Consider the following 23,552-nt stretch of genomic DNA (forward strand, 5'->3'; position numbering starts at 1 on the left):
TTCGAGGTTGTAAAAGACTTCCTTTATTTAGGAACCAGCATTAACACCGATAACAATGCCAGCCTTGAAATCCAACGTAGAATCTCTCTTGCCAACAAGTGCTACTTTGGACTAAACAGGCAACTGAGTAGTAAAGTCCTCTCTCGACGAACAAAACTAACACTCTACAAGACTCTCATCATGCCCGTCCTAACATATGGCGCAGAAGCTTGGACGATGACAACATCCGATGAAGCGACGCTTGGAGTGTTCGAGAAAAAGATTCTGTGTAAGATGTTTGGACCTTTGCACATTGGCAACGGCGAATATCGCAGACGATGGAACGATGAGCTGTATGAGCTTTACGACGACATAGACATAGCGCAGGGAATAAAGATCCAGCGGCTACGTTGACTGGGTCATGTCGTCTGAATTGATACAAGCGCTCCGGCTTTGAAAGTATTCGATGCGGTAGCAGCTGGTGGTAGCAGAGGAAGAGGAAGGCCTCCTCTGCGTTGGAAAGATCAGGAGGAGAAGGACTTGGCTTCACTTGGTGTTTCCAACTGACGTTGTTTAGCACGAGAAACAAACGACTGGCGCCCTTTGTTAAGCTCGGCCAAAATCGCGTTAGCGGTTATCGCGCCAATGAAGAGAAGAATATATCTGTACATATCTGCTTTAAATTAAGATCTGAAATCTATTGAGATTTATAAGAATTTCGCACAATAAAAGATCTACCAGCCATAAGATCGTATCTAACGTTTATTTTAAGACAGCTACAGAGGCGCAAATTCATCTTTTTGAGGCATTCCTCTTTGAAAAATTAATATTATCATTGCATTCAACATATCCCTTCCACTCATTCATTTGTGGAACAACATCAAGACGCATCTAATTAATGTTATAGATAATTATTGGTCGAATTCCTTCCTCCAATTTACAATAATACTAACACTGGAATAATAAAGATCCAGAATTAAACTATTTCGAACTCTTAAACAGCCTTGAGTAGCACGTGTCGTCCATACATTGCCTTGCTGAGCAAAGCCATGCTGTTTTCAACAACTTTCTAACAGTGACCTTACCTCCACCTCTTTGAACTTGTTTAACACAGTTCGGATGGAATTATTCATCCTACAGACGACGCACATATTTTTTAACCCTAGGCACAGTTTCAGTTTTTATCTGATTTGTGTTCTTCTTTTAGTTTAAACAATAACTTGTATTTATTTTAAAGTTACGCATTTCAATAAAGCCCTTTACATATTTAGAAAACAAAAAAGCTATTAATCTATACTAAAGCGCCGCGTGTGACAACCTTGGCGTACTTTTTCATCCAGAGCATAATCGGATCACGATTTTTGTTCAACCAGTCAAAATTAGATTGAATATTTGCTTTGGCGACAGTCTCCAAATCGTTTGGCAGCTTATCGCTGCCCTTTACCTTATCCAGTAACGCCAAATACTGTAAAGATACATCACAAAATGGGTGACAAATTGTAAGATAGTGTAAATAAGAAGTGTGCATATCTCAATACTCACTTTGGTTTCTTGTTCATTGTTAAATATGTAGGTGGACATGTCAACCATTGCTTGATAAAGTGGGTTGACTCCGGTGAATTCCGGATTTAAATTACTGTATGCCTCCCAATTTTCGTTGAGAAATTCAATACACACTAAGAGTCCAACACTGCTGCTCGAATACACTGCACCGAGTAAGGTGATGCGCTCTTGTGATCGCCATTCAACAGACACATTGATTGAGCTACTCACAAATTTTTGTAGTTGAGACTCGGTTTGTGAACAACCCAATGTAGAGGTGAGTGAGTCACGAAACGCTTGATCACTGCAAATTCTAGTCAAAAAATCGGTAATCTTTAGATCTGGCATTTCGTTGCACATTCTTTCCCTTTGAGACACCAACTGGGCTGCCCACATTTCTATTTAATGAGCCTTCGTTACGATTTGTAGCTACTTGCGGCAGAGCGACTTAATAGCAAAAACCTCAGCGCAGTTTTCGAAGGTGCCCAACGGTATTTTTTTAAAGCGCATATTGCAAATTCGTGATTGATTTCATGTTTTGAATTCCCGATTATGTTCAAATATACAACTGTCTTACCAAACTTTCAAAACCACAGGTTACTAAAGCTTTTTCTAGAAACCAAATATGGACTTATGCTTTTGTACCGGACCTTTTACCATCATCATGAATTCCTTGAATTACAAGGTGGAACATAGGGCCACAGGACCTTTCATCCAAAGATTTAATTATTTTAGAGATATTTAAATTATGTTATTTATGATATTTATTTACTTATAGTTTAAATTACATACATTTATCGATTTCATATGGTTTAAAGAACTATGGGAATACCAGCAGCACTGCCTCATTTACTATGTACTTATATATTCCGATTATTAATACCGATATCTCAGCAGCCATTCGCCTTAGAGTGCAGCACTGCCACCCTGGGCGAACTTTTTCATCCACAACATAATCGGATCACGATTTTCGTTCAACCAGTCAAAATTATATTGAATATTTGCTTTGGCGACAGTCTCCAAATCGTTTGGCAGCTTATCGCTGCCCTTTACCTTATCCAGTAACGCCAAATACTGTAAAGATACATCACAAAATGGGTGACAAATTGTAAGATAGTGTAAATAAGAAGTGTGCATATTTCAATACTCACTTTGGTTTCTTGTTCATTGTTAAATATGTAGGTGGACATGTCAACCATTGCTTGATAAAGTGGGTTGACTCCGGTGAATTCCGGATTTAAATTACTGTATGCCTCCCAATTTTCGTTGAGAAATTCAATACACACTAAAAGTCCAACACTGCTGCTCGAATACACTGCACCGAGTAAGGTGATGCGCTCTTGTGATCGCCATTCAACAGACATATTGATTGAGCTACTCACAAATTTTTGTAGTTGAGACTCGGTTTGCGAACAACCCAATGTAGAGGTGAGTGAGTCACGAAACGTTTGATCACTGGATTGCAATATTTGGTTATAGACAAAATCGAATTCAGTATCACCGGACTGACGTATGCCGTAACAGTATACATTCCATAATAAGCTTGGTTCGATGGTGATACCATTGTTCACTATTTCCTTTAATTTGTTATTCGTCTCCGTCAGACAGCTCTCAACTCCTGACAAGCAAGCGAGTTCAATGATGAGGTTACGTACTAGCACGGTAAGACGCTGTGCTCCAGATACATCATTCAGGCCTAACTTCTCAAAATGTCCTGTCACCAATGAGGCTACGTAGAGTAAGAAATTGTTGTATTCCGTATCACTATTCAGATACACTTTCAATGTAAAAATTAGAGAGTAGGTCGTAGCCCAAGGTGCGTACTGATCCTCGTTCGGCAGATATTGCAATAAATTAAATAGCATGCTGTAGTCAATGCGATCTGTAGAAGTGTACTGGTAGAGGTCGTAAATTAGTTGAGCTCGATTGCGTGAATGGAATTTGTATGGTCGTGATTTCAGCTCATCAATGATAAGATTCCAGTTTTGTTCATCGTAATTGATGCGATAGAAACCGGTCGATTGTTTATTGAGAATCAACCAATCATCAGCTGCTAGACTATTATCGCTGATTTCGATTTCTTTCGTTTTGAGCATAAAATGCGATGCGGTGGTGTTACGGTAGTCTGGATTTGATTTGTGGGCATAATTCAAGGGGATGTACCAAGTTTTGTCAGATGTTTGATTTTTGTTTGGGAAGAAAGCATCTTGGGTTATGGTGAATGTGTTATTGTTGTAATTACGTGTAACGGTGAGTAGAGGATAACCGGATTGTTGAGACCAACTTGAGAACATAGCCGCCATAGTCGCAGGAAGTGATACGTTTTGTGCATCAGCAGCATTACTAAGAGCTTCGAAAAGTTGCGACTCATCAGTAGCAGTATACTGACTGTTGGAAAATTCAAAATAGTGATAGAAAAAAATTAATTTAATATTAAAACAAATAAGGGATTGTTGAATACCGTACAGCATCAAACCGAAAAAATCCATGCTATGGCAAAGGCTTTTGAAAAAGGGCGAAAGAATAATAGCTGTCATACATCGCTTTTGAAGATTTTTGTGGTGAAATTGGAGAATATTTACATCTGAGATATTTTATGTGAAATACTGCAAGGAAAATGTTCGTAATATGTAGATACATTTTGTCCCTCACAGGAAAATGGAAGAAGTCAAATAAAAGAGTACCTTTAATACGCAACTAAAATACGGGTATCAGCCAAAAATTTTCGCGCACCTCTTTGTATAGATGTACCAAGAATACCGCGATGTCTGAATTTGGTATCCCCGAAAAACTAATACGGCTATGCAAGATGACGTTGCTCAATACGAGCAGCGCCGTCAGAATTGAGAAGGATCTCTCAGAGCTGTTTGATACCAAACGAGGTTTCAAACAGGGTGACTCGCTGTTCTGTGACTTCTTTAACCTGATGTTGGAGAGGATCGTATGAGCCGCAGAACTTAATTGCTCAGGTACAATTTTTTATAAGAGCGTACAATTCTTGGCGTATGCCGATGATATCCACATCATCGGCCTTAGTTCTGCCTTCTCCAAACTGGATAAAGAGACAAAGCGAATGGGTTTGGTGGTGAACGAGGACAGAACAAAGTAAATCCTGTCATCAAACAAGCAGTCGTCACGTCACTGTTAACAGTTATCATTTCGAGGTTTTAAAGGACTTCGTATACTTAGGAACCAGCATTAATACCAAACCCAATGTCAGCCCTGAAATCCAACGTAGAATCTCTCTTGCCAACAAGTGCTACTTTGGACTAAGCAGGCAATTGAGTAGTAAAGTCCTCTCTCGACGAACAAAACTAACACTCTACAAGACTCTCATCATGCCCGTCCTAACGTATGGCGCAGAAGCTTGGACGATGACAACATCCGATGAAGCGACGCTTGGAGTGTTCGAAAAAAAGATTCTGCGTAAGATTCTTGGACCTTTGCACGTTGGCAACGGCGAATATCGCAGACGATGGAACGATGAGTTGTATGAGCTTTACGACATAGCGCAGCGAAGAAAGATCCAGCGGCTACGTTGGCTGGGTCATGTCGTCCGAATTGATACAACCGCTCCGCCTCTGAAAGTATTCGATGCGGTACCTGTTGGTGGTAGTAGAGGAAGAGGAAGGCCTCCTCAGCGTTGGAAAGATCAGGTGGAGAAGGACTTGGCTTCACTTGGTGTGTCCAATTCGCGCCAGTTAGCACGAGAAAGAAACAACTGGCGCGCTTTGTTAAGCTCGGCCAAAATCGCGTAAGCGGTTATCGCAAAAATTAAGAAGAGGAAGACTTAAGAGCTGCAACATTTCTCAAAAAGTCGTACATAAGCACGTAAATTGGATGGGCGGGTCGACTTGGTAAATCGGTTCCCTTAACATATGTAAACGTAAATACTTATAGTACAGTTGGATTGTTAGAAAAAACTATTACTCCACCAAATCAACTAATTGAGATTACTACTTCCTTACAATTAGTGGAGTAAGCTGTTGAGGAAGGGGATTAATAGTCGAATTCTCCAGAGTGCGAAGGGAGTGCAACGCTAATGCACTCACTTTTATATAATTCCTGATATTCCTATTCTTTAGGCCACACCCTAAATTCCTATAAAGTTTTAGCCACCCTAGTGTTAATAACGCCTACCGTGTTAAACGTTATTGGGCGAGGTTACTTTCGTTGTAAAATGTAAATCTAGTATCACTCCAGAACGACTAGAGGACAAGGACGTTTCAATTATCAGAAGGTGAGAATACTTTATCGTATATGTCATTATCATATATAAGTTTAATATTGTATGAATGTCTGTATATCGCAATATATAGCAAATAAATTGCTAATCCCTTCATCCTGGGTCGCCATCCGATGATTACACTTATATGTTAGTTAGCCTAATGGTATTTCGCCTTGAAATCTCAAAGAATTGTGTTTAGAATACTACTACCAGCTTTCATATAAGCCATTCTCTCAACTGTTAGATCTCATAACAGCAACCCGCGTGATGACAGATTGCTTAATGATAAAACAATCTCTACATATGTTAACTAATAGCTATCCAACAAACTATGCAACGATCATTCTCAATGAGAGGTGCTGCCTATATAATGGGTTGCGATAAATGTCCAAACACACTTACTTTGTAGTCAAATAAAGATTTAGTCCTTGGCGGAACACTTCGTCGGTCAGCACACACTGCCACATATACAGTACCGAGGCTGCTTTCGAATACGAAATATCATCGTAACGTGCAGAGATCTCGGATGGAGTTTGCACGTAATGCGTCATTGGATTTGCGTCGCCTGAACCATCTGCAGCGAGTGCAACTTGAAAGTCGTCGATAAGGAACATCTGATAGACGTCCCAGTCAGGATACGTCTAATAAACAAAAAAAGCTTAATATAAAATTGACTTTTTTACCATAATTTCGATCGTTTACCGCATCTATCGTCTTCCAAGCGAAGAAGTTAGCAAAACCTTCTTTCAACCAAAGATACGTCCACCATTTGAGAGTTACTAAGTTTCCAAACCATTGATGACAGTATTCGTGGGCAATGATATTGTCGTCATATATTTGTTCACGTGATGTCGATATCGTTTTGTTGTAGATCATATACTCCTCTCGATACGTAACTAAGCCCCAGTTTTCCATGCCACCAGCTGCAAAATCTGGGACACCAACTTGATAGAGTTTCGGCAGTACGAAATCGAAATTGTAGTATTCAGCAAGGCTTTGCAGAAACAACATTCCGGAAACCAATGCCAATTGCTGATTCTGCTTTGCACCTGGACGGGTGTAGACTCTTTGTAGAATCGAGTTCAACACTCCTTCGGTATATTCGAAATCGGACACAACAAACGCTACTAAATAAGTTGACATACTAGGAGTCTTTTGGAAGACAGAATATCCAGGTCTAGTTGGGGAAAAATTAATACATACCTACGACATTTATTTATCACAGTTACCTGCTCATCTCTTCGTCCAGAGGCATATTTGATATGGCATTTAATGAGGGATCATGGTTAATAGTGATTGTGAATGTCGCACGCTTATCTGGTTCATCGTAGCATGGAAATGCATATCGAGCATCGGTCGGCTCAAATTGTGTCGTTGCTAAATAACTAGAAGTATAAAGCCCACGCGGTTTCCATGAAAAATGCTATTGATAACGGTCAAGATTTCACTTACTGTGTGTTGTCTTTTTCATCTGTATAGGTGGACAAGTAAAATCCCAAATTATCGACACGCAATTCTCCTGCATAGGTGATGGTCAAAACCCAAAAGGTGCCTTTGCTAAAGGTGAGGGACTGGTTTGTTGGTGTTAAACTAAGAAATTCACGTGCCTCCTCATACGAGGTGCTTAGCTGTTCTTGAACACCACCCGTTCCGTTTGCGTTTGAAATGGTTGCTTTGATTTCTGACAGTTGACGTTCATGCAAAACTATGGTATTTGTGTTGTCGATAACTTCTAATAGAATTTTTACAGTGCCTGTGAATCTCTTCGTGCCATTGTGCACATTCGTTGTCAGTTCGACGTCGTAGTGTAGTGGTTCGGTGGCGTTTGGCAGCCGATAATTCAGATCAGCATCCGTATCCCTCAAAGCAATGATTTTTCTAGGTATGAAACGTGCGGCAGGATGCTTATCATATCGAGGCGGTGTACCGGAGCCGTGGGTTGCCGCTGGGCAGGATACAATAATAGCCAACGTGGCCAAAAATATAGCACTTCCGCTCACTTTGTTGCGGTACATCTCGCGATTTCGGCGATTTCAGCGCAATTAGCAAAATATTCTGAGCCCTTATGTGGAGTAGCCCTTTTAAACATTTTAATTTGAAGCTGAAACTTGTTATCTTAAACCATAAATAATTTATTGGTGTTGATATTTAATAGCCATTGGGTTAAAAATGCTTCAGATGCCTATTATTTGAAAGACGCCGATATTTCGCTGATATTACAATTCGTTGAATCTAATTACAACGTGAATGTGTATACTTCTGCAGTATATGTATGTACATATGTAGGTTTCTTAACAAAAAGATATCGACTGGAAATTTTATTTGTGGACGTTTCACTGTGTTCAATTTAGATTATTTGAAAGGAGGAGATCAGTTGGTAACGATTGAAAGTCAAATGAAAGACGAAAGTGGTCAATGGTTGAATTCGTCCGTTTTCAAAACCATTTTTCGAAATTATTTATATAATTGTCAACAGTGACGAGTGAATGCTGACTGCTAGTTTGATGGCAGAAGGTACTTCGTTTTGTGTTCGTTCATCATCAGACCCATCCACTTTGATTTTTTATTCAGCTTAAAAACAGTATAACTAACGACACAGTTGTTAAGGCCGATGACAGGGTGTCGCCTACCTGAAACCTATTTTGGTATCAAACTGCTCGGAAAGATCCTTCTCAATTCTGCTCTTGAACTCTTTAAACTCCCATATTTCAGCTTCTCGAATTTTAGTTCGAATAACACGCCTCTCTTTCTTTCTGAACACATTTAAATGCTTACTTTAATGGATCCTGAAAGCGAATGCATCGAGGTGGCCCCTCTAAAGATTCTACTCTTGCGTGCAAATCGGTTACTCATATTGCCTCAGGGTGCACGAACTAAGATATAGAAGTCGTCCTTGAGTTTAGTGGCGAAACTGTAGAATATTTTATTTGAAGGACTACAATAAGATGCACACCAAAAATTTGCAGAAATTAGAGCCTAAATATTTCAAGTCAGGCCCAGTGTATGTTTTGTTTCGATGTGTTTAAGGGAGTCACACGAGTTTATTTAAGAAGGTTGGATTTGGCAATCAAATTAAGTCAGGGTTATGCAACTATCGCCAGGCAACTTGAACACTACGTTGCCAATACATGGCTCATGTTTCTCGATTCATGTCATGTGAGGGCTGTCATTATCTACACATTGTCTGTGGGTTCAAAAAAACCTTGTAGCATGTCCGATAGTGCTAGTGATATTTTACATGCATTAAAAGTAGTTCATTAGCGATAGTACTTTGATAGATCTGTAGTTTCATACACTGCATCCTTCGATCAATAAAGTTTGCTATCATTAAATTACCTTGATTTTCGCTAAATGTATAAGTGTTGTTGTTGTTGAAGTGGTTGAGTATTTCTACTTAAATAATCCTAATTAGCGACTGGCTCCGTTTTATTATCACTGTTCTCGTGTGATGTCTTATTTTTTTTAAGTCAGATCTATGTCGTGAGATCCAGATATAACAGCAAATTTCTTATCTCTATACCTGAGATTTTATTAATTTGTTAGTAAGGTTAACCGAAAGAGCGAAGTTGGACATTCGCATAAAAAGAAAGACACTATTTTACCCCCTCTGCAGATGCGATTGAAAGAAAAATTGAGTCTGGCTTCCAGTGACCAATAAGGATTGCAGTATTACGTGAAATGTTTGAGCGAGAACATCCTGACAGATAATTCCTTCTCTGGATGTTGTTCGATGGATATGTTTATCTTGTTGTAGTAGATGTAGTTAATTGCTTCCACTTTCTTACGGCTAAAGTATAGTTAAGGGGTTTTCAATTAGCGCGGGTCGATTTTGGCGCCCTCTGGCAGCCATTTTGTTTTGGTGACATCTGTCAAATCTTTTGTCTATTATTCAGTTGTTTATGCCAAATCATCATGGCAAGTTACACGATTGAACAGCACGTTCAAATGATAAAACTTTATTATCAAAATGAGTGTTCATTAACGCAAACGTTGCGCGCATTGCGCCCATTTTTCGGTAGACGTGGTGGCCCTTCCAATTTCTTATGGCCCATATTGAACCATATGGACCTAGACCATGCAAACCACATTTTATTCCATTTCAACATCTACCCGCCCTTATTGAAAAACCCTTTAGTGTGACGCAATGGATGTTTTAATTGTATTGAATGGGGTAGCAACTGCTACCAACTCTGCTATGTCTAGAGCCGAACTTTTTCTTTCTAGCTCGTCTGCTTTCTCATTACTCTCTTTCCTGTGTCCGGGAACTCATATCAGAGTAATTTGAAGCCAGTGACTCTCTACACTGTGAAACTAGTTTGGATGAAATGGAATTGGAATCTAAGATGTATATGTAGGTGTATAGCTATTTTTCAGAAAAATCAACTCAATTTCTAAGTACAAATGTAGGTGTTGACTAGTTTCAAGGGCATTTTGGCGATAGTAAATATTATCATCTCAATAATTGTGTTTATTTTTGGAGAAAATTTAAATAGTTCGATTGCTATTTTATTGCATTCATAAAAATTTGTTTCAGATACTCATACTAGATAGTCACTCACACCTTAGGAATTCTTAAAAATAGTTTTTGAGATTACCCTTATCACGAGTTCAATAAGTAGATTCGAGTGCTATTTATCACCAATATTTATGATAGGAATTTAATAATTATTGCCTATTCTGTAGTTGTTGCGTGAATTTCATAACTAATTTGAAATCAAAACTAAATCGTATCTAATAAAACAACTAAGGAAATAAATTACTGTATTTTTTTTAATTTTTTCTGATTTTTGTATATTATTTCTTCAAGGTGTTGCGCATTTTCTTCGCATAACAAATGCACTACATTTCTTGGATATAGAGAAAATGCCCAACACCATAAAGAAAAAAAATTACAAAAAGTTGACGGGATTTTTGAGCCATATCTAACTTTTTTTATCCATCTAAAATAGTAGCCCACTAGAATCCTAATAATAATAATGCGCTGCAAAACTGCATACCATACATTTCTCTAGAAATTCTGATTAAAAACCGTGGAGTTGGAATGGAAAGTACTTGAAATTCTCCAATTTTTTTAAAAAGTCTGAAACTTGGATTGTTATTAGAGTTTTTGTTAGAGAATGAGCTATACCTTTGAATTGATAAGAAAATTCCCGGAATATACTCAGATAATTCAAAATACAAGCTTATGGTATTCCGAAAAAGTTACATTATCGCCTTCAAAGTACTCCCCCTCAATTGCAACGCACATACATCAGCGTTTGATTTAGCTCTCGAAACATTTCTGGAACTCTATTTTCGGTATAGTCAACAGAGCCGATTGCTTCGATTTTTTCATGGCTTCCTTTTGGTTGGTAAAACGAGTTTCCCATTATTTTTTTGTATAGATTTTATATTTTTGATGAGATTAAGACCAAGAAAAAGATTAATTTTTTTCTTTCTGAATTATTCCAACAATACCAAATAGACTATACATGGAAGAAAAATATTTTTAACTTTCCCAGCACTCTCCGACGCAACGAAGCAAGTGAAAAATACCACGATTTGGTATTTCAAATATCGGAAAAGTTTATTTACATTACCTTAACTCATAAATGATCATTGCGACAATGAGACCGAACAAAAATCTACTTAAGCTTGTCGCCAAATTAAAATCTTTGCTTTATATTTTTAGGTGGTAATATATCTGGAGGATGGTTCCATGTGTAGAAGTCCACGCAAGTGGGGAAAGTTTTTGATCGCCATTCATTTGGGAGTGGTCAGGACGATTCTTCTACATATGGTTCAAGCAGCTCACAACGTCCGGGATTAGCCCACGTATCCTCTGGGTAGCTTCCGAACACCCGTTCGGAAGTGAGCTAACGTGAGAAGGCGAAGCATTCCAGGACAGCTGGTTGTGCGCTGGATTTGGGACCCGCCAAATTCAGCCTGCACAACGAAACATCCAGTAACGGACAGAGGCTGATCGACTTCGCCGGGGCTCGAAGCATGGTCGTCTGCAGCACCAGATTCCAGCATAAAAAGATACACCAAGCTACCCGGCTGTCCCCTGATCGAAAAACGCGGAACCAGATCGATCATGTCTTGATAGATGGAGGAACGCTTCTAGTGTATTAGATGTACGTACGATCCGAGGACCCAACATCGACTCGTATCATTACCTTGTTGCAGCCAAACTGCGCACACGCCTCTGTGCAGCAAAAAACGTACATCTACCTACGCAAAGAATGTTCAACATCGAAATGATGCAATCACAACAGACAGCCAGAAGATTCGCCACTCGACTCTCACTCCTTCTCTCAGAGACCACTGCCCATCAAACCGGCATGCATGAGCAATGGAGCAACATTTTTCGTTCCCTATGTACCGCCGCCGAAGAAGAAATCGGATACCGGCGAGCCCGAAAAAACAGTTGGTACGACGAGGAATGTCACGCTGCCGCTGAAAGAAAGGATGCCGCCTATAGATTGCTGCGATTGGGCGCAACGCGAGCCATTTGGGATCGCTACAGAGAGCTAAAAAAGGAAGAGAGGCGTATTATCCGAAAGAAGAAACGAGGGGCCGAAATACGTAAGTGCGAAGAGCTTGAGATGCTGGCCAACAGGAACAACGCCCGAAATTCTACCAGAAAGTTCGGCGGCTTACAGAAGGTTTCAAGACCGGGGCGTTTTCTTGTAAGAACAAAGACGGCGAAATGGTGATTGACGTACAGGGCAATCTTAAATTATGGAGGGAACACTTCTCGAACCTGTTAAACAGTGACAGCTGCGCATGTCACAGAGAATGTGAAGATCCCGATACCCCAATCGTGGACGATGGAATTGTTGTTCCGCTACCCGACCATGACGAGGTGAGAATAGCAATATCACGACTAAAGAATAACAAAGCCGCGGGCGCCGACGGACTGCCGGCTGAGCTATTCAAACATGGCGGCGAGGAACTGGTAAGGTGCATGCATCAGCTTATATGCAAAATATGGTCGGATGAAAGCATGCCTGCCGATTGGAATTTAAGTGTGCTCTGCCAAATCCATAAGAAGGGTGATCCTGCAATTTGTGCCAATTACCGCGGGATTAGTCTTCTAAATACCGCCTATAAGGTTCTAGCCAGCGTATTGTGTGAAAGGCTGAAGCCCACCGTCAACAAACTGATTGGACCTTATCAGTGTGGCTTTAGACCTGGAAAGTCTACCATCGACCAAATATTTACAATACGCCAAATCTTGGAAAATACCCACGAAAGGAGAATCGACACACACCATCTTTTCGTCGATTTCAAAGCTGCATTCGACAGTACGGAAAGGAGTTACTTGTATGCCGCGATGTCTGAATTTGGTATCCCCGCAAAACTAATACGGCTATGCAAGATGACGTTGCTCTATACGAGCCGCGCCGTCAGAATTGGGAAGGAGCTCTCCGAGCCGTTTGACACCAAACGAGGTTTCAGACAGGGTGACTCGCTGTCGTGTGACTTCTTTAACCTGATGTTGGAGAGCATCGTACGAGCCGCAGAACTTAATCCCTCAGGCACAATATTTTATAAGAGCGTACAATTGTTGGCGTATGCCGATGATATCGATATCATCGGCCTTAACAACCGCGCTGTTAGTTCTGCCTTCTCCAAACTGGATAAAGGGGCAAAGCGAATGGGTTTGGTGGTGAACGAAGTACCTCCTCTCTTCAAACAAACAGTCGGCGCACTCGCGTATCGGCACCCATGTCACTGTCGACAGTTATAATTTCGAGGTTGTAAAAGACTTCGTTTATTTAGGAACCAGCATTAACACCGATAACAATATCAGCCTTGAAATCCAACGTAGAATCTCTCTTGCCAACAAGTGCTACTTTGGACTAAGCAGGCAACTGAGCAGTAAAGTCCTCTCTCGACGAACAAAACTAACACTCTACAAGACTCTCATCATGCCCGTCCTAACATATGGCGCAGAAGCGTGGACGATGACAACATCCGATGGAGTGACGTTTGGGTGTTTGAGAGAAAGATTCTGCGTAAGATGTTTAGACCTTTGCACGTTGGCAACGGCGAATATCGTAGACGATGGAACGATGAGCTGTATGAGCTTTACGACGACATAGACATAGCGCAGGGAATAAAGATCCAGCGGCTACGTTGACTGGGTCATGTCGTCCGAATTGATATAAGCGCTCCGGCTTTGAAAGTATTCGATGCGGTACCTGTTGGTGGTAGCAGAGGAAGAGGAAGGCCTCCGCTGCGTTGGAAAGATCAGGTGGAGAAGGACTTGGCTTCACTTGCTGTTTCCAACTGACGTTGTTTAGCACGAGAAAGAAACGACTAGCGCGCTTTGTTAAGCTCGGCCAAAATCGCGTAAGCGGTTATCGCGCCAATGAAGAGAAGAATATATCTGTACATATCTGCTTTAAATTAAGATCTGAAATCTATTGAGATTTATAAGAATTTCGCACAATAAAAGATCTACCAGCCATAAGATCCTATCTAACGTTTATTTTAAGACAACTACAGAGGCGCAAATTCATCTTTTTGAGGCATTCTTCTTTGAAAAATTAATATTATCATTGCATTCAGCATATCCCACGGGCTAAGAATATCAACAAATTGAGTAAATTTTCAGTCTATGCTTGGTAATTCCCTTCCACTCATTCATTTGTGGAACAACATCAAGACGCATCTAATTAATGTTATAGATAATTATTGGTCGAATTCCTTCCTCCAATTTACAATAATACTAACACTCGAATAATAAAGATCCAGAATTATACTATTTCGAACTCTTAACCAGCCTTGAGTAGCACGTGTCGTCCATACATTGCCTTGCTGAGCAAAGCCATGCTGTTTTCAACAACTTTCCAACAGTGACCTTATCTCCACCTCTTTGAACTTGTTTAACACAGTTCGGATGGAATCATTCATCCTACAGACGACGCACATATTTTTTAACCCTAGGCACAGTTTCAGTTTTTATCTGATTTGTGTTCTTCTTTTAGTTTAAACAATAACTTGTATTTATTTTAAAGTTACGCATTTCAATAAAGCCCTTTACATATTTAGAAAAAAAAGCTATTAATCTATACTAAAGCGCCGCGTGTGACAACCTTGGCGTACTTTTTCATCCAGAGCATAATCGGATCACGATTTTTGTTCAACCAGTCAAAATTAGATTGAATATTTGCTTTGGCGACAGTCTCCAAATCGTTTGGCAGCTTATCGCTGCCCTTTACCTTATCCAGTAACGCCAAATACTGTAAAGATACAACACAAAATGGGTGACAAATTGTAAGACAGTGTAAATAAGAAGTGTGCATATTTCAATACTCACTTTGGTTTCTTGTTCATTGTTAAATATGTAGGTGGACATGTCAACCATTGCTTGATAAAGTGGGTTGACTCCGGTGAATTCCGGATTTAAATTACTGTATGCCTCCCAATTTTCGTTGAGAAATTCAATACACACTAAGAGTCCAACACTGCTGCTCGAAAACGCTGCACCGAGTAAGGTGGTGCGATCTTGTGATCGCCATTCGACCGACATATTGATTGAGCTACTCACAAATTTTTGTAGTTGAGACTCGGTTTGTGAACAACCCAATGTAGAGGTGAGTAAGTCACGGAACGCTTGATCACTGGATTGCAATATTTGGTTATAGACAAAATCAAATTCTGCATCACCGGACTGACGTAGGCCGTTGCAATAAATGTACCATTGTACGTTTGGTTCGACTGTGATACCGTTGGTCCTCACTTCCTTCAATTTGTTATTCGTTTCCGTCAGACAGCTCTCAATGCCTGACAAGCAAGCGAGATCAATTACCATATTACGTATGAATTTGGTAAGATGCTGTTCGCCAGATATATCATTCACACCCAATCTATTAAAAAGTCCTGTCACTAATGAAGCTATATAGAGTTGGAAATTTCCGTACTCAGTATCACCATTCAAGTATTTGTTGAATGTGTAGATTACAGTGTAGGCCGAAGCCCAAGGTGCATACTGCTCCTCGTTCGGCAAATATTCAAGCAAATTAAGTAGGATGCTGTGGTCGATTCGATCTGTAAAAGTGCACCAGTAAAGGTCATTAATTAGTTGAGCTCGATTGCGTGGATGGAATTTGTATGGTCGTGATTTCAGCTCATCAATGATAAGATTCCAGTTTTGTTCATCGTAATTGATGCGATAGAAACCGGTCGATTGTTTATTGAGAATCAACCAATCATCAGCTGCTAGACTATTATCGCTGATTTCGATTTCTTTCGTTTTGAGCATAAAATGCGATGCGGTAGTATTACGGTAGTCTGGATTTGATTTGTGGGCATAATTCAAGGGGATGTACCAAGTTTTGTCTGATGTTAAGCTAGTATTCTGGTAGAAAGCTTCTTGAGTTATGGTGAATGTGTTATTGTTGTAATTACGTGTAACGGTGAGTAGAGGGTAACCGGATTGTTGAGACCAACTTGAGAACATAGCCGCCATAGTCGCAGGAAGTGACACGTTTTGCGCATCAGCTGCTATACTAAGAGCTTCAAAGAGTTGATACTCATCAGCAGCACCATATTGACTGTTGGAAAATTCAAAATAGTGATAGAAAAAAGAGACAGAGAGAGAGATCGCAAATTAATTTAATAGTAAAATGAATTAAGGATTGTTGTATATAAGCACCGAAAGAATAATACCCGATTACATCGTACAGCATCAAACCGAAAATATCAACGCTATGGCAAAGCCTTATGGAAAAGGGGGCAAGGACTAATATCTGTGATGCATCGCTTTTAAAGTTTTTTGTGGTGAAATTTGAGGATATTTGCATCTGAGATATTTTATGTGAAGCACTGTGTGGAAAATGTTTGTAACATATTAATAATCTATGCTCTTAACATTATTATTTTTGTTAGTATTATTATTAGGCTTCTATTGTGGAAAGCCTGCTAAAGTACCCTATACTTTAAGGTTCTTTAGAAATTTTATCACATTGGAGGGTTTATTGTTGCATAATTTATATGAATGCACGGCAGCACCACTAAGGTGGTGTAGCCTTTTTCTGCAGGACATTTATATAGAATGTGCTAAGCATTTTCAGTATCCTTTTCATAGTATCAGCAGATGATGGTCTCAGAGACATAATTTCGTTCAGAAGATATCCCAGGTTGCAGTGGCCTGTAAAGTATTAAAAGTCTGCTGAGTTAAAGTAGCTTTTTAGAAATTCTTCTGTTCTGTCTTAGGAGTTATTTCGCTTTTCGTTGACCGATAAAATTTCGCCAGTGTTCAACGAATTTCTTCTCGTCCCACTTTCTGAAAAATTTGCTTATGTGGCCGTTTGCAAGTCCACAGAAAAGCTCAAGACCAATTAGAGGACCGTTCGCCCCTTTTTACATCAGCCATTTTCATTTACAGTTGATAGAAGACCTTTCAAAGCCGTCTGACTATCTGAATGTAAGTACACGTGGGTTCCTCTCTTTTTTCTATAGAGACATTCCATCACTCGTATCTCTATGGCATGTATTTCTGCCTGACAGATTGGATAAAAATCTATTGGAAACGATTTTTTTTAATTTAGACCTATTCATATCCAGTTCTACCATCTTCTAATTTCTAGACATTAGGGAGCGATATCTGGGAGCAAGATATGAAGGTGATGTAATTTTTTTTCCAGGCCATATGTTCATTACTACGAACTGGAAAGTTCTTGGAGAGAGTGAGTTTTGGTGATAAGAACGAGAGTATGTCGAAAGTCTTCTAAGATCTTTAAATTTATTTTCATATCCCCATAGGCTTATAACTTTCAATGTGTTACCATCATTCTCAATGTTAGCTACTGCCCATATAATGGGTTGACATAAATTTCTAGGCATACTTACTTTTTAGTCAAATAAAGATTTAGTCCTTGGCGGAACACTTCGTCAGTCAACACACACTGCCACATATAAAGTACAGAGGCTCCTTTCGAATACGAAATATCATCGTAACGTGCAATGATCTCGGATGGAGTTTGCACGTAATGCGTCATTGGATTTGATTGGCCTGTACTATCTGCAAAGAGTGCAACATGAAAGTCGGCGATAAGGAACAGCTGATAGACATCCCAGTCAGGATATATCTAATAAACAAAGAAAATATTAATATAAAATTGACTTTTTTACCATGATTTCGATCATTTACCGTATCTATCGTCTTCCAAGCGAAGAGGTTAGCAAAACCTTCTTTCAGCCAAAGATACGTCCACCATTTGAGAGTTACTAAGTTGCCAAACCATTGATGACAGTATTCGTGGGCAATGGTATTGGCACTATCAGTTTTCGCAAATATTGTCGATGTCTTGTTGTTGTACATCATGTATTGCTCTCGATATGTAACTAAGCCCCAGTTTTCCATGGCGGCAAAAAAAAAATCTGGCACACCTACTTGATAGAGTTTCGGCAGTACGAAATCGAAATTGTAGTATTCAGCAAGGCTTTGCAGAAACAACATTCCGGAAACCAATGCCAATTGCTGATTCTGCTTTGTACCTGGACGGGTGTAGACTCTTTGTGGAATCGAGTTCAACACTCCTTCGGTATATTCGAAATCGGACACAACAAACGCTACTACATAAGTTGACATACTAGGAGTCTTTTGGAAGACAGAATATCCAGGTCTAGTTGGGGAAAAATTAATACATACCTACGACATTTATTTATCACAGTTACCTGCTCATCTCTTCGTCCAGAGGCATATTTGATATGGCACTGTATGAGGGATCATGGTTAATAGTGATTGTGAATGTCGCACGCTTGGCTGGTTCATCGTAGCATGGGAATGCATATCGAGCATGATACGGCGCAAATTGTGTCGTTGCTAAATAACTGGAAGTATAAAGCCCACGCGGTTTCCATGAAAAATTCTATTGATATCGGTCAAGATTTCACTTACTGTGTGTTGTCTTTTTCATCTGTATAGGTGGACAAGTAAAATCCGAAATTATCGACACGCAATTCTCCTGCATAGGTGATGGTCAAAACCCAAAAGGTGCCTTTGCTAAAGGTGAGTGACTCGTTTGTTGGTGTTAGACTAAGAAACTCACGTGCCTCCTCATACGAGGTGCTTAGTTGTTCTTGAACACCACTCGTTTCGTTTGCGTTTGTAATGGTTGCTTTGATTTCTGACAGTTGACGTTCATGCAAAACTATTGTCTTTGTATTCTCGATAACTTCTAATAGAATTTTTACAGTGCCTGTGAATCTCTTCGTGCCATTGTGCACATTCGTTGTCAGTTCGACGTCGTAGTGTAGTGGTTCAGTGGCGTTTGGCAGCCGATAATTCAGATCAGCATCCGTATCCCTCAAAGCAATAATTTTTCTAGGTATGAAACGTGCGGCAGGATGCTTATCATATCGAGGCGGTGTACCGGAGCCGTGGGTTGCCGCTTGGCAGGGTACAATAATAGCCAACGTGGCCAAAAATATAGCACTTCCGCTCACTTTGTTGCGGTACATCTCGCGATTTCGGCGATTTCAGCGCAATTAGCAAAATATTCTGAGCCCTTATGTGGAGTAGCCCTTTTAAACATTTTAATTTGAAGCTGAAACTTGTTATCTTAAACCATAAATAATTTATTGGTGTTGATATTTAATAGCCATTGGGTTAAAAATGCTTCAGATGCCTATTATTTGAAAGACGCCGATATTTCGCTGATATTACAATTCGTTGAATCTAATTACAACGTGAATGTGTATACTTCTGCAGTATATGTATGTACATATGTAGGTTTCTTAACAAAAAGATATCGACTGGAAATTTTATTTGTGGACGTTTCACTGTGTTCAATTTAGATTATTTGAAAGGAGGAGATCAGTTGGTAACGATTGAAAGTCAAATGAAAGACGAAAGTGGTCAATGGTTGAATTCGTCCGTTTTCAAAACCATTTTTCGAAATTATTTATATAATTGTCAACAGTGACGAGTGAATGCTGACTGCTAGTTTGATGGCAGAAGGTACTTCGTTTTGTGTTCGTTCATCATCAGACCCATCCACTTTGATTTTTTATTCAGCTTAAAAACAGTATAACTAACGACACAGTTGTTAAGGCCGATGACAGGGTGTCGCCTACCTGAAACCTATTTTGGTATCAAACTGCTCGGAAAGATCCTTCTCAATTCTGCTCTTGAACTCTTTAAACTCCCATATTTCAGCTTCTCGAATTTTAGTTCGAATAACACGCCTCTCTTTCTTTCTGAACACATTTAAATGCTTACTTTAATGGATCCTGAAAGCGAATGCATCGAGGTGGCCCCTCTAAAGATTCTACTCTTGCGTGCAAATCGGTTACTCATATTGCCTCAGGGTGCACGAACTAAGATATAGAAGTCATCCTTGAGTTTAGTGGCGAAACTGTAGAATATTTTATTTGAAGGACTACAATAAGATGCACACCAAAAATTTGCAGAAATTAGAGCCTAAATATTTCAAGTCAGGCCCAGTGTATGTTTTGTTTCGATGGGTTTAAGGGAGTCACACGAGTTTATTTAAGAAGGTTGGATTTGGCAATCAAATTAAGTCAGGGTTATGCAACTATCGCCAGGCAACTTGAACACTACGTTGCCAATACATGGCTCATGTTTCTCGATTCATGTCATGTGAGGGCTGTCATTATCTACACATTGTCTGTGGGTTCAAAAAAACCTTGTAGCATGTCCGATAGTGCTAGTGATATTTTACATGCATTAAAAGTAGTTCATTAGCGATAGTACTTTGATAGATCTGTAGTTTCATACACTGCATCCTTCGATCAATAAAGTTTGCTATCATTAAATTACCTTGATTTTCGCTAAATGTATAAGTGTTGTTGTTGTTGAAGTGGTTGAGTATTTCTACTTAAATAATCCTAATTAGCGACTGGCTCCGTTTTATTATCACTGTTCTCGTGTGATGTCTTATTTTTTTTAAGTCAGATCTATGTCGTGAGATCCAGATATAACAGCAAATTTTTTATCTCTATACCTGAGATTTTATTAATTTGTTAGTAAGGTTTACCGAAAGAGCGAAGTTGGACATTCGCATAAAAAGAAAGACACTATTTTACCCCCTCTGCAGATGCGATTGAAAGAAAAATTGAGTCTGGCTTCCAGTGACCAATAAGGATTGCAGTATTACGTGAAATGTTTGAGCGAGAACATCCTGACAGATAATTCCTTCTCTGGATGTTGTTCGATGGATATGTTTATCTTGTTGTAGTAGATGTAGTTAATTGCTTCCACTTTCTTACGGCTAAAGTATAGTTAAGGAGTTTTCAATTAGCGTGGGTCGATTTTGGCGCCCTGTGGCAGCCATTTTGTTTTGGTGACATCTGTCAAATCTTTTGTTTGTTATTCTGTATTTTATGCCAAATCATCATGGCAAGGCACACGATTGAACAGCACGTTCAAATGATAAAACTTTATTATCAAAATGAGTGTTCATTAACGCAAACGTTGCGCGCATTGCGCCCATTTTTCGGTCCATATTGAACTATATGGACCTAGACGCATGTGGTTCCAGCAGGACGGCGCTACGTGCCACACAGCAAACGCCATTTTATTCCATTTCAAAAACTACCCGCCCTTATTGAAAAACCTTTTAGTATGACGCAATGGATGTTTTAATTGTATTGAATGGGGTAGCAACTGCCACCAACTCTGCTATGTCTGTTTCAAGGGCATTTTGGCGATAGTAAATCTTATCATCTCAATAATTGTGTTTATTTTTGGAGAAACTTTAAATAGTTCGATTGCTATTTTATTGCATTCATAAAAATTTGTTTCAGATACTCATACTACATAGTCACTCACACCTTATTTGATACAAATACGATTTTTTGTAAAGTGTTCTATTATACATTCCACAATATTTTCCGAAAGTGGAAAAAGAGACTATGCAGGTATTTTATTTATTTTCTTTTGTTTCAGTTTTCAATATAAATTATATAATAATAAGAATATTTAATCTATACTAATATTATAAAGAGGAACACTTTGTTTGTTTGTTTGTTTGTTTGTTTGTAACGAATAAGCTCAAAAACTACTCGACCGATTTTAAAAATTCTTTCACCATTCGAAAACTACATTATCCACGAGTAACATGGATTACATTTTATTTTGGAAAAAATAGGGTTCCGTAAGATATTTGGATTTTTCGGACACAAGCTGAAAAAAATCTTATATATAAAATAAAGTCAACTTTTTGTGTGTGTTCGCTAACCGGCCGTGTCTGCACCGAATTAAACCAAACTTACACACATTGTTAAGAAGGTATTGAAGATGGTTTCCGTATAGTTTGGATACCTATTGGTGGATAGGGCTCGAGATATAGGTCAAAACGTGGACCCGGGTAACTTTCGGATGTGTATGTACAATATGGGTATCAAATTGAAGCTGTTGGTGAATGCTTTAGTACAGAGTATTTTTCATGCCGCTCCGTGACTGAGGTCTCGAGATATAGGTCAAAACGTGGACCCGGGTAACCTTTGGTTGTGTATGTACAATATGGATATCAAATGAAAGCTGTTGATAAGTGCTTTAATACGGGGTAATTTTCATACCTATTGATGACTAGGGTCTCGAAATATATGCCAAAACGTGGACCCGCCGTGTCTTTGCACCGAATTAAACCAAACTTATGCACATTGTTAAGTAAGTATTGAAAATGGGTTTCGTAAAGTTTAGTTGTAATTCGGAGCAGTGGCAACGGGTAAAGCGTTCTTTTGAGCCAGCCATAATGTCGCTTACTTTTTTAACTCTTGGGGTGGAACTGAACTGTCAAATTGACAGTGTGAGTTACAATGTGTCAATATTTCTTTCTGATTTGGATGCCATAAGGAAAAAACGTAAGTGCAACATGTAAAAATTGTTTGTGAATTTTTTTGGAGTGGATTTTGGAACAGTGAATAATTTCTTACGAAATTTGAGAATTTAATGTGAAATCCGAATGAAATTATGTGTTCGTGGAAAAACAATTTTTTTCGTTTTTTTTTTTTTTTGAAAAATATAAATGGATAATGGTTAAAAAAGCTCCAATGCTTAATAAAACATATAAATTGAAACGAAAAATTCATGGATGATCAGGAAAAAAGGCGATTGTTTATTCATATGCGTTGATTTGAAATTTAAAAACAATCTTCTTTTTTCCTTATTTTCAATTTATATTTTATATTTACTCAAAAACAAATAGAAAAACAAAAAATATTGTTTATGCCAAATCGCTTGAATAAAGAATAAAGAAATAAATAATATGAAAACCATATATTTTCTGTTCTAAACCATATCTATTCTATTTTAGTGTGCCCACTGAAGGGGGCCGGGTTTGCTAGTATAATATAAATTACAAAAAAATTGTCCACTCACTTCGTTATGCAAAAACAAAACAAAAACGTATTCCCGGCGCAAGTTCAACAAACGAAATTATATTTTTACTTGTACTTCAATAGAAAGGCTTGAGTTTGTTTTGGAGCATTTCAAAAAAAAGAATGTCATATCGCTACTTAGCTAAAATTGTACATTTAAGTTCGGCACATTATTGAGCGCTTTATGCATGAGAATCACATAACAAATAACCCATCTTGTTTGCTTCTGACTATTCTGACTTACAGGATGACCTCTGTTCTTGGTTATCACAGCCCTAGATAAAAAAAAATCTGCTAACAATTTTATAGTGCTTGCTGTATACAAGAGCATACAAGCAAAAAGCAAAGAAGTCAACAACATCACTGAACTTCACGTCAGTTCTTTGGTGTTACTTGTTAAAAATAAAAAAATCGCCGAAAAATTCCTAGCTGCCAACACATTGCCTGGCATTACAGATATTAC

The 23,552-nt window shown here is 38.9% G+C and overlaps 3 protein-coding genes across 3 annotated transcripts in view; all 3 read right to left on the minus strand.

The window, feature by feature from the left end:
* Positions 1-1,270: 1,270 nt before the first annotated feature.
* Positions 1,271-1,869, minus strand: LOC129236827 (uncharacterized). The gene is made up of 2 exons (XM_054871076.1): positions 1,522-1,869; positions 1,271-1,444 (listed from the first exon to the last, which is right to left on the minus strand). The coding sequence occupies exons 1-2, from the start codon at positions 1,867-1,869 to the stop codon at positions 1,271-1,273; spliced, it is 522 nt and encodes a 173-aa protein (XP_054727051.1).
* A 392-nt stretch (positions 1,870-2,261) lies between these two features.
* Positions 2,262-8,038, minus strand: LOC129235803 (aminopeptidase N-like). The gene is made up of 6 exons (XM_054869842.1): positions 7,202-8,038; positions 6,979-7,134; positions 6,452-6,926; positions 6,152-6,390; positions 2,673-3,909; positions 2,262-2,595 (listed from the first exon to the last, which is right to left on the minus strand). Exons 1-6 carry the CDS (start codon positions 7,762-7,764, stop codon positions 2,428-2,430), a joined length of 2,838 nt encoding a protein of 945 aa, XP_054725817.1. The 5' UTR covers positions 7,765-8,038; the 3' UTR covers positions 2,262-2,427.
* A 6,770-nt stretch (positions 8,039-14,808) lies between these two features.
* The window catches only part of LOC129236833 (aminopeptidase N-like), a 57,418-nt gene continuing 48,674 nt past the window's right edge, over positions 14,809-23,552 (minus strand). The window contains exons 2-7 of the mRNA XM_054871087.1: positions 18,645-19,374; positions 18,422-18,577; positions 17,895-18,369; positions 17,594-17,832; positions 15,060-16,296; positions 14,809-14,982 (exon numbers count right to left, since the gene is read on the minus strand). Coding sequence (XP_054727062.1) covers positions 14,809-14,982; positions 15,060-16,296; positions 17,594-17,832; positions 17,895-18,369; positions 18,422-18,577; positions 18,645-19,207 — 2,844 coding nt within the window. The 5' untranslated portion in view covers positions 19,208-19,374. The remainder of the gene's footprint in view (positions 14,983-15,059; positions 16,297-17,593; positions 17,833-17,894; positions 18,370-18,421; positions 18,578-18,644; positions 19,375-23,552) is intronic.

The sequence above is a fragment of the Anastrepha obliqua genome, chromosome 1, assembly GCF_027943255.1.
Source record: "Anastrepha obliqua isolate idAnaObli1 chromosome 1, idAnaObli1_1.0, whole genome shotgun sequence".
Taxonomy (NCBI): Eukaryota; Metazoa; Arthropoda; class Insecta; order Diptera; family Tephritidae; genus Anastrepha; species Anastrepha obliqua.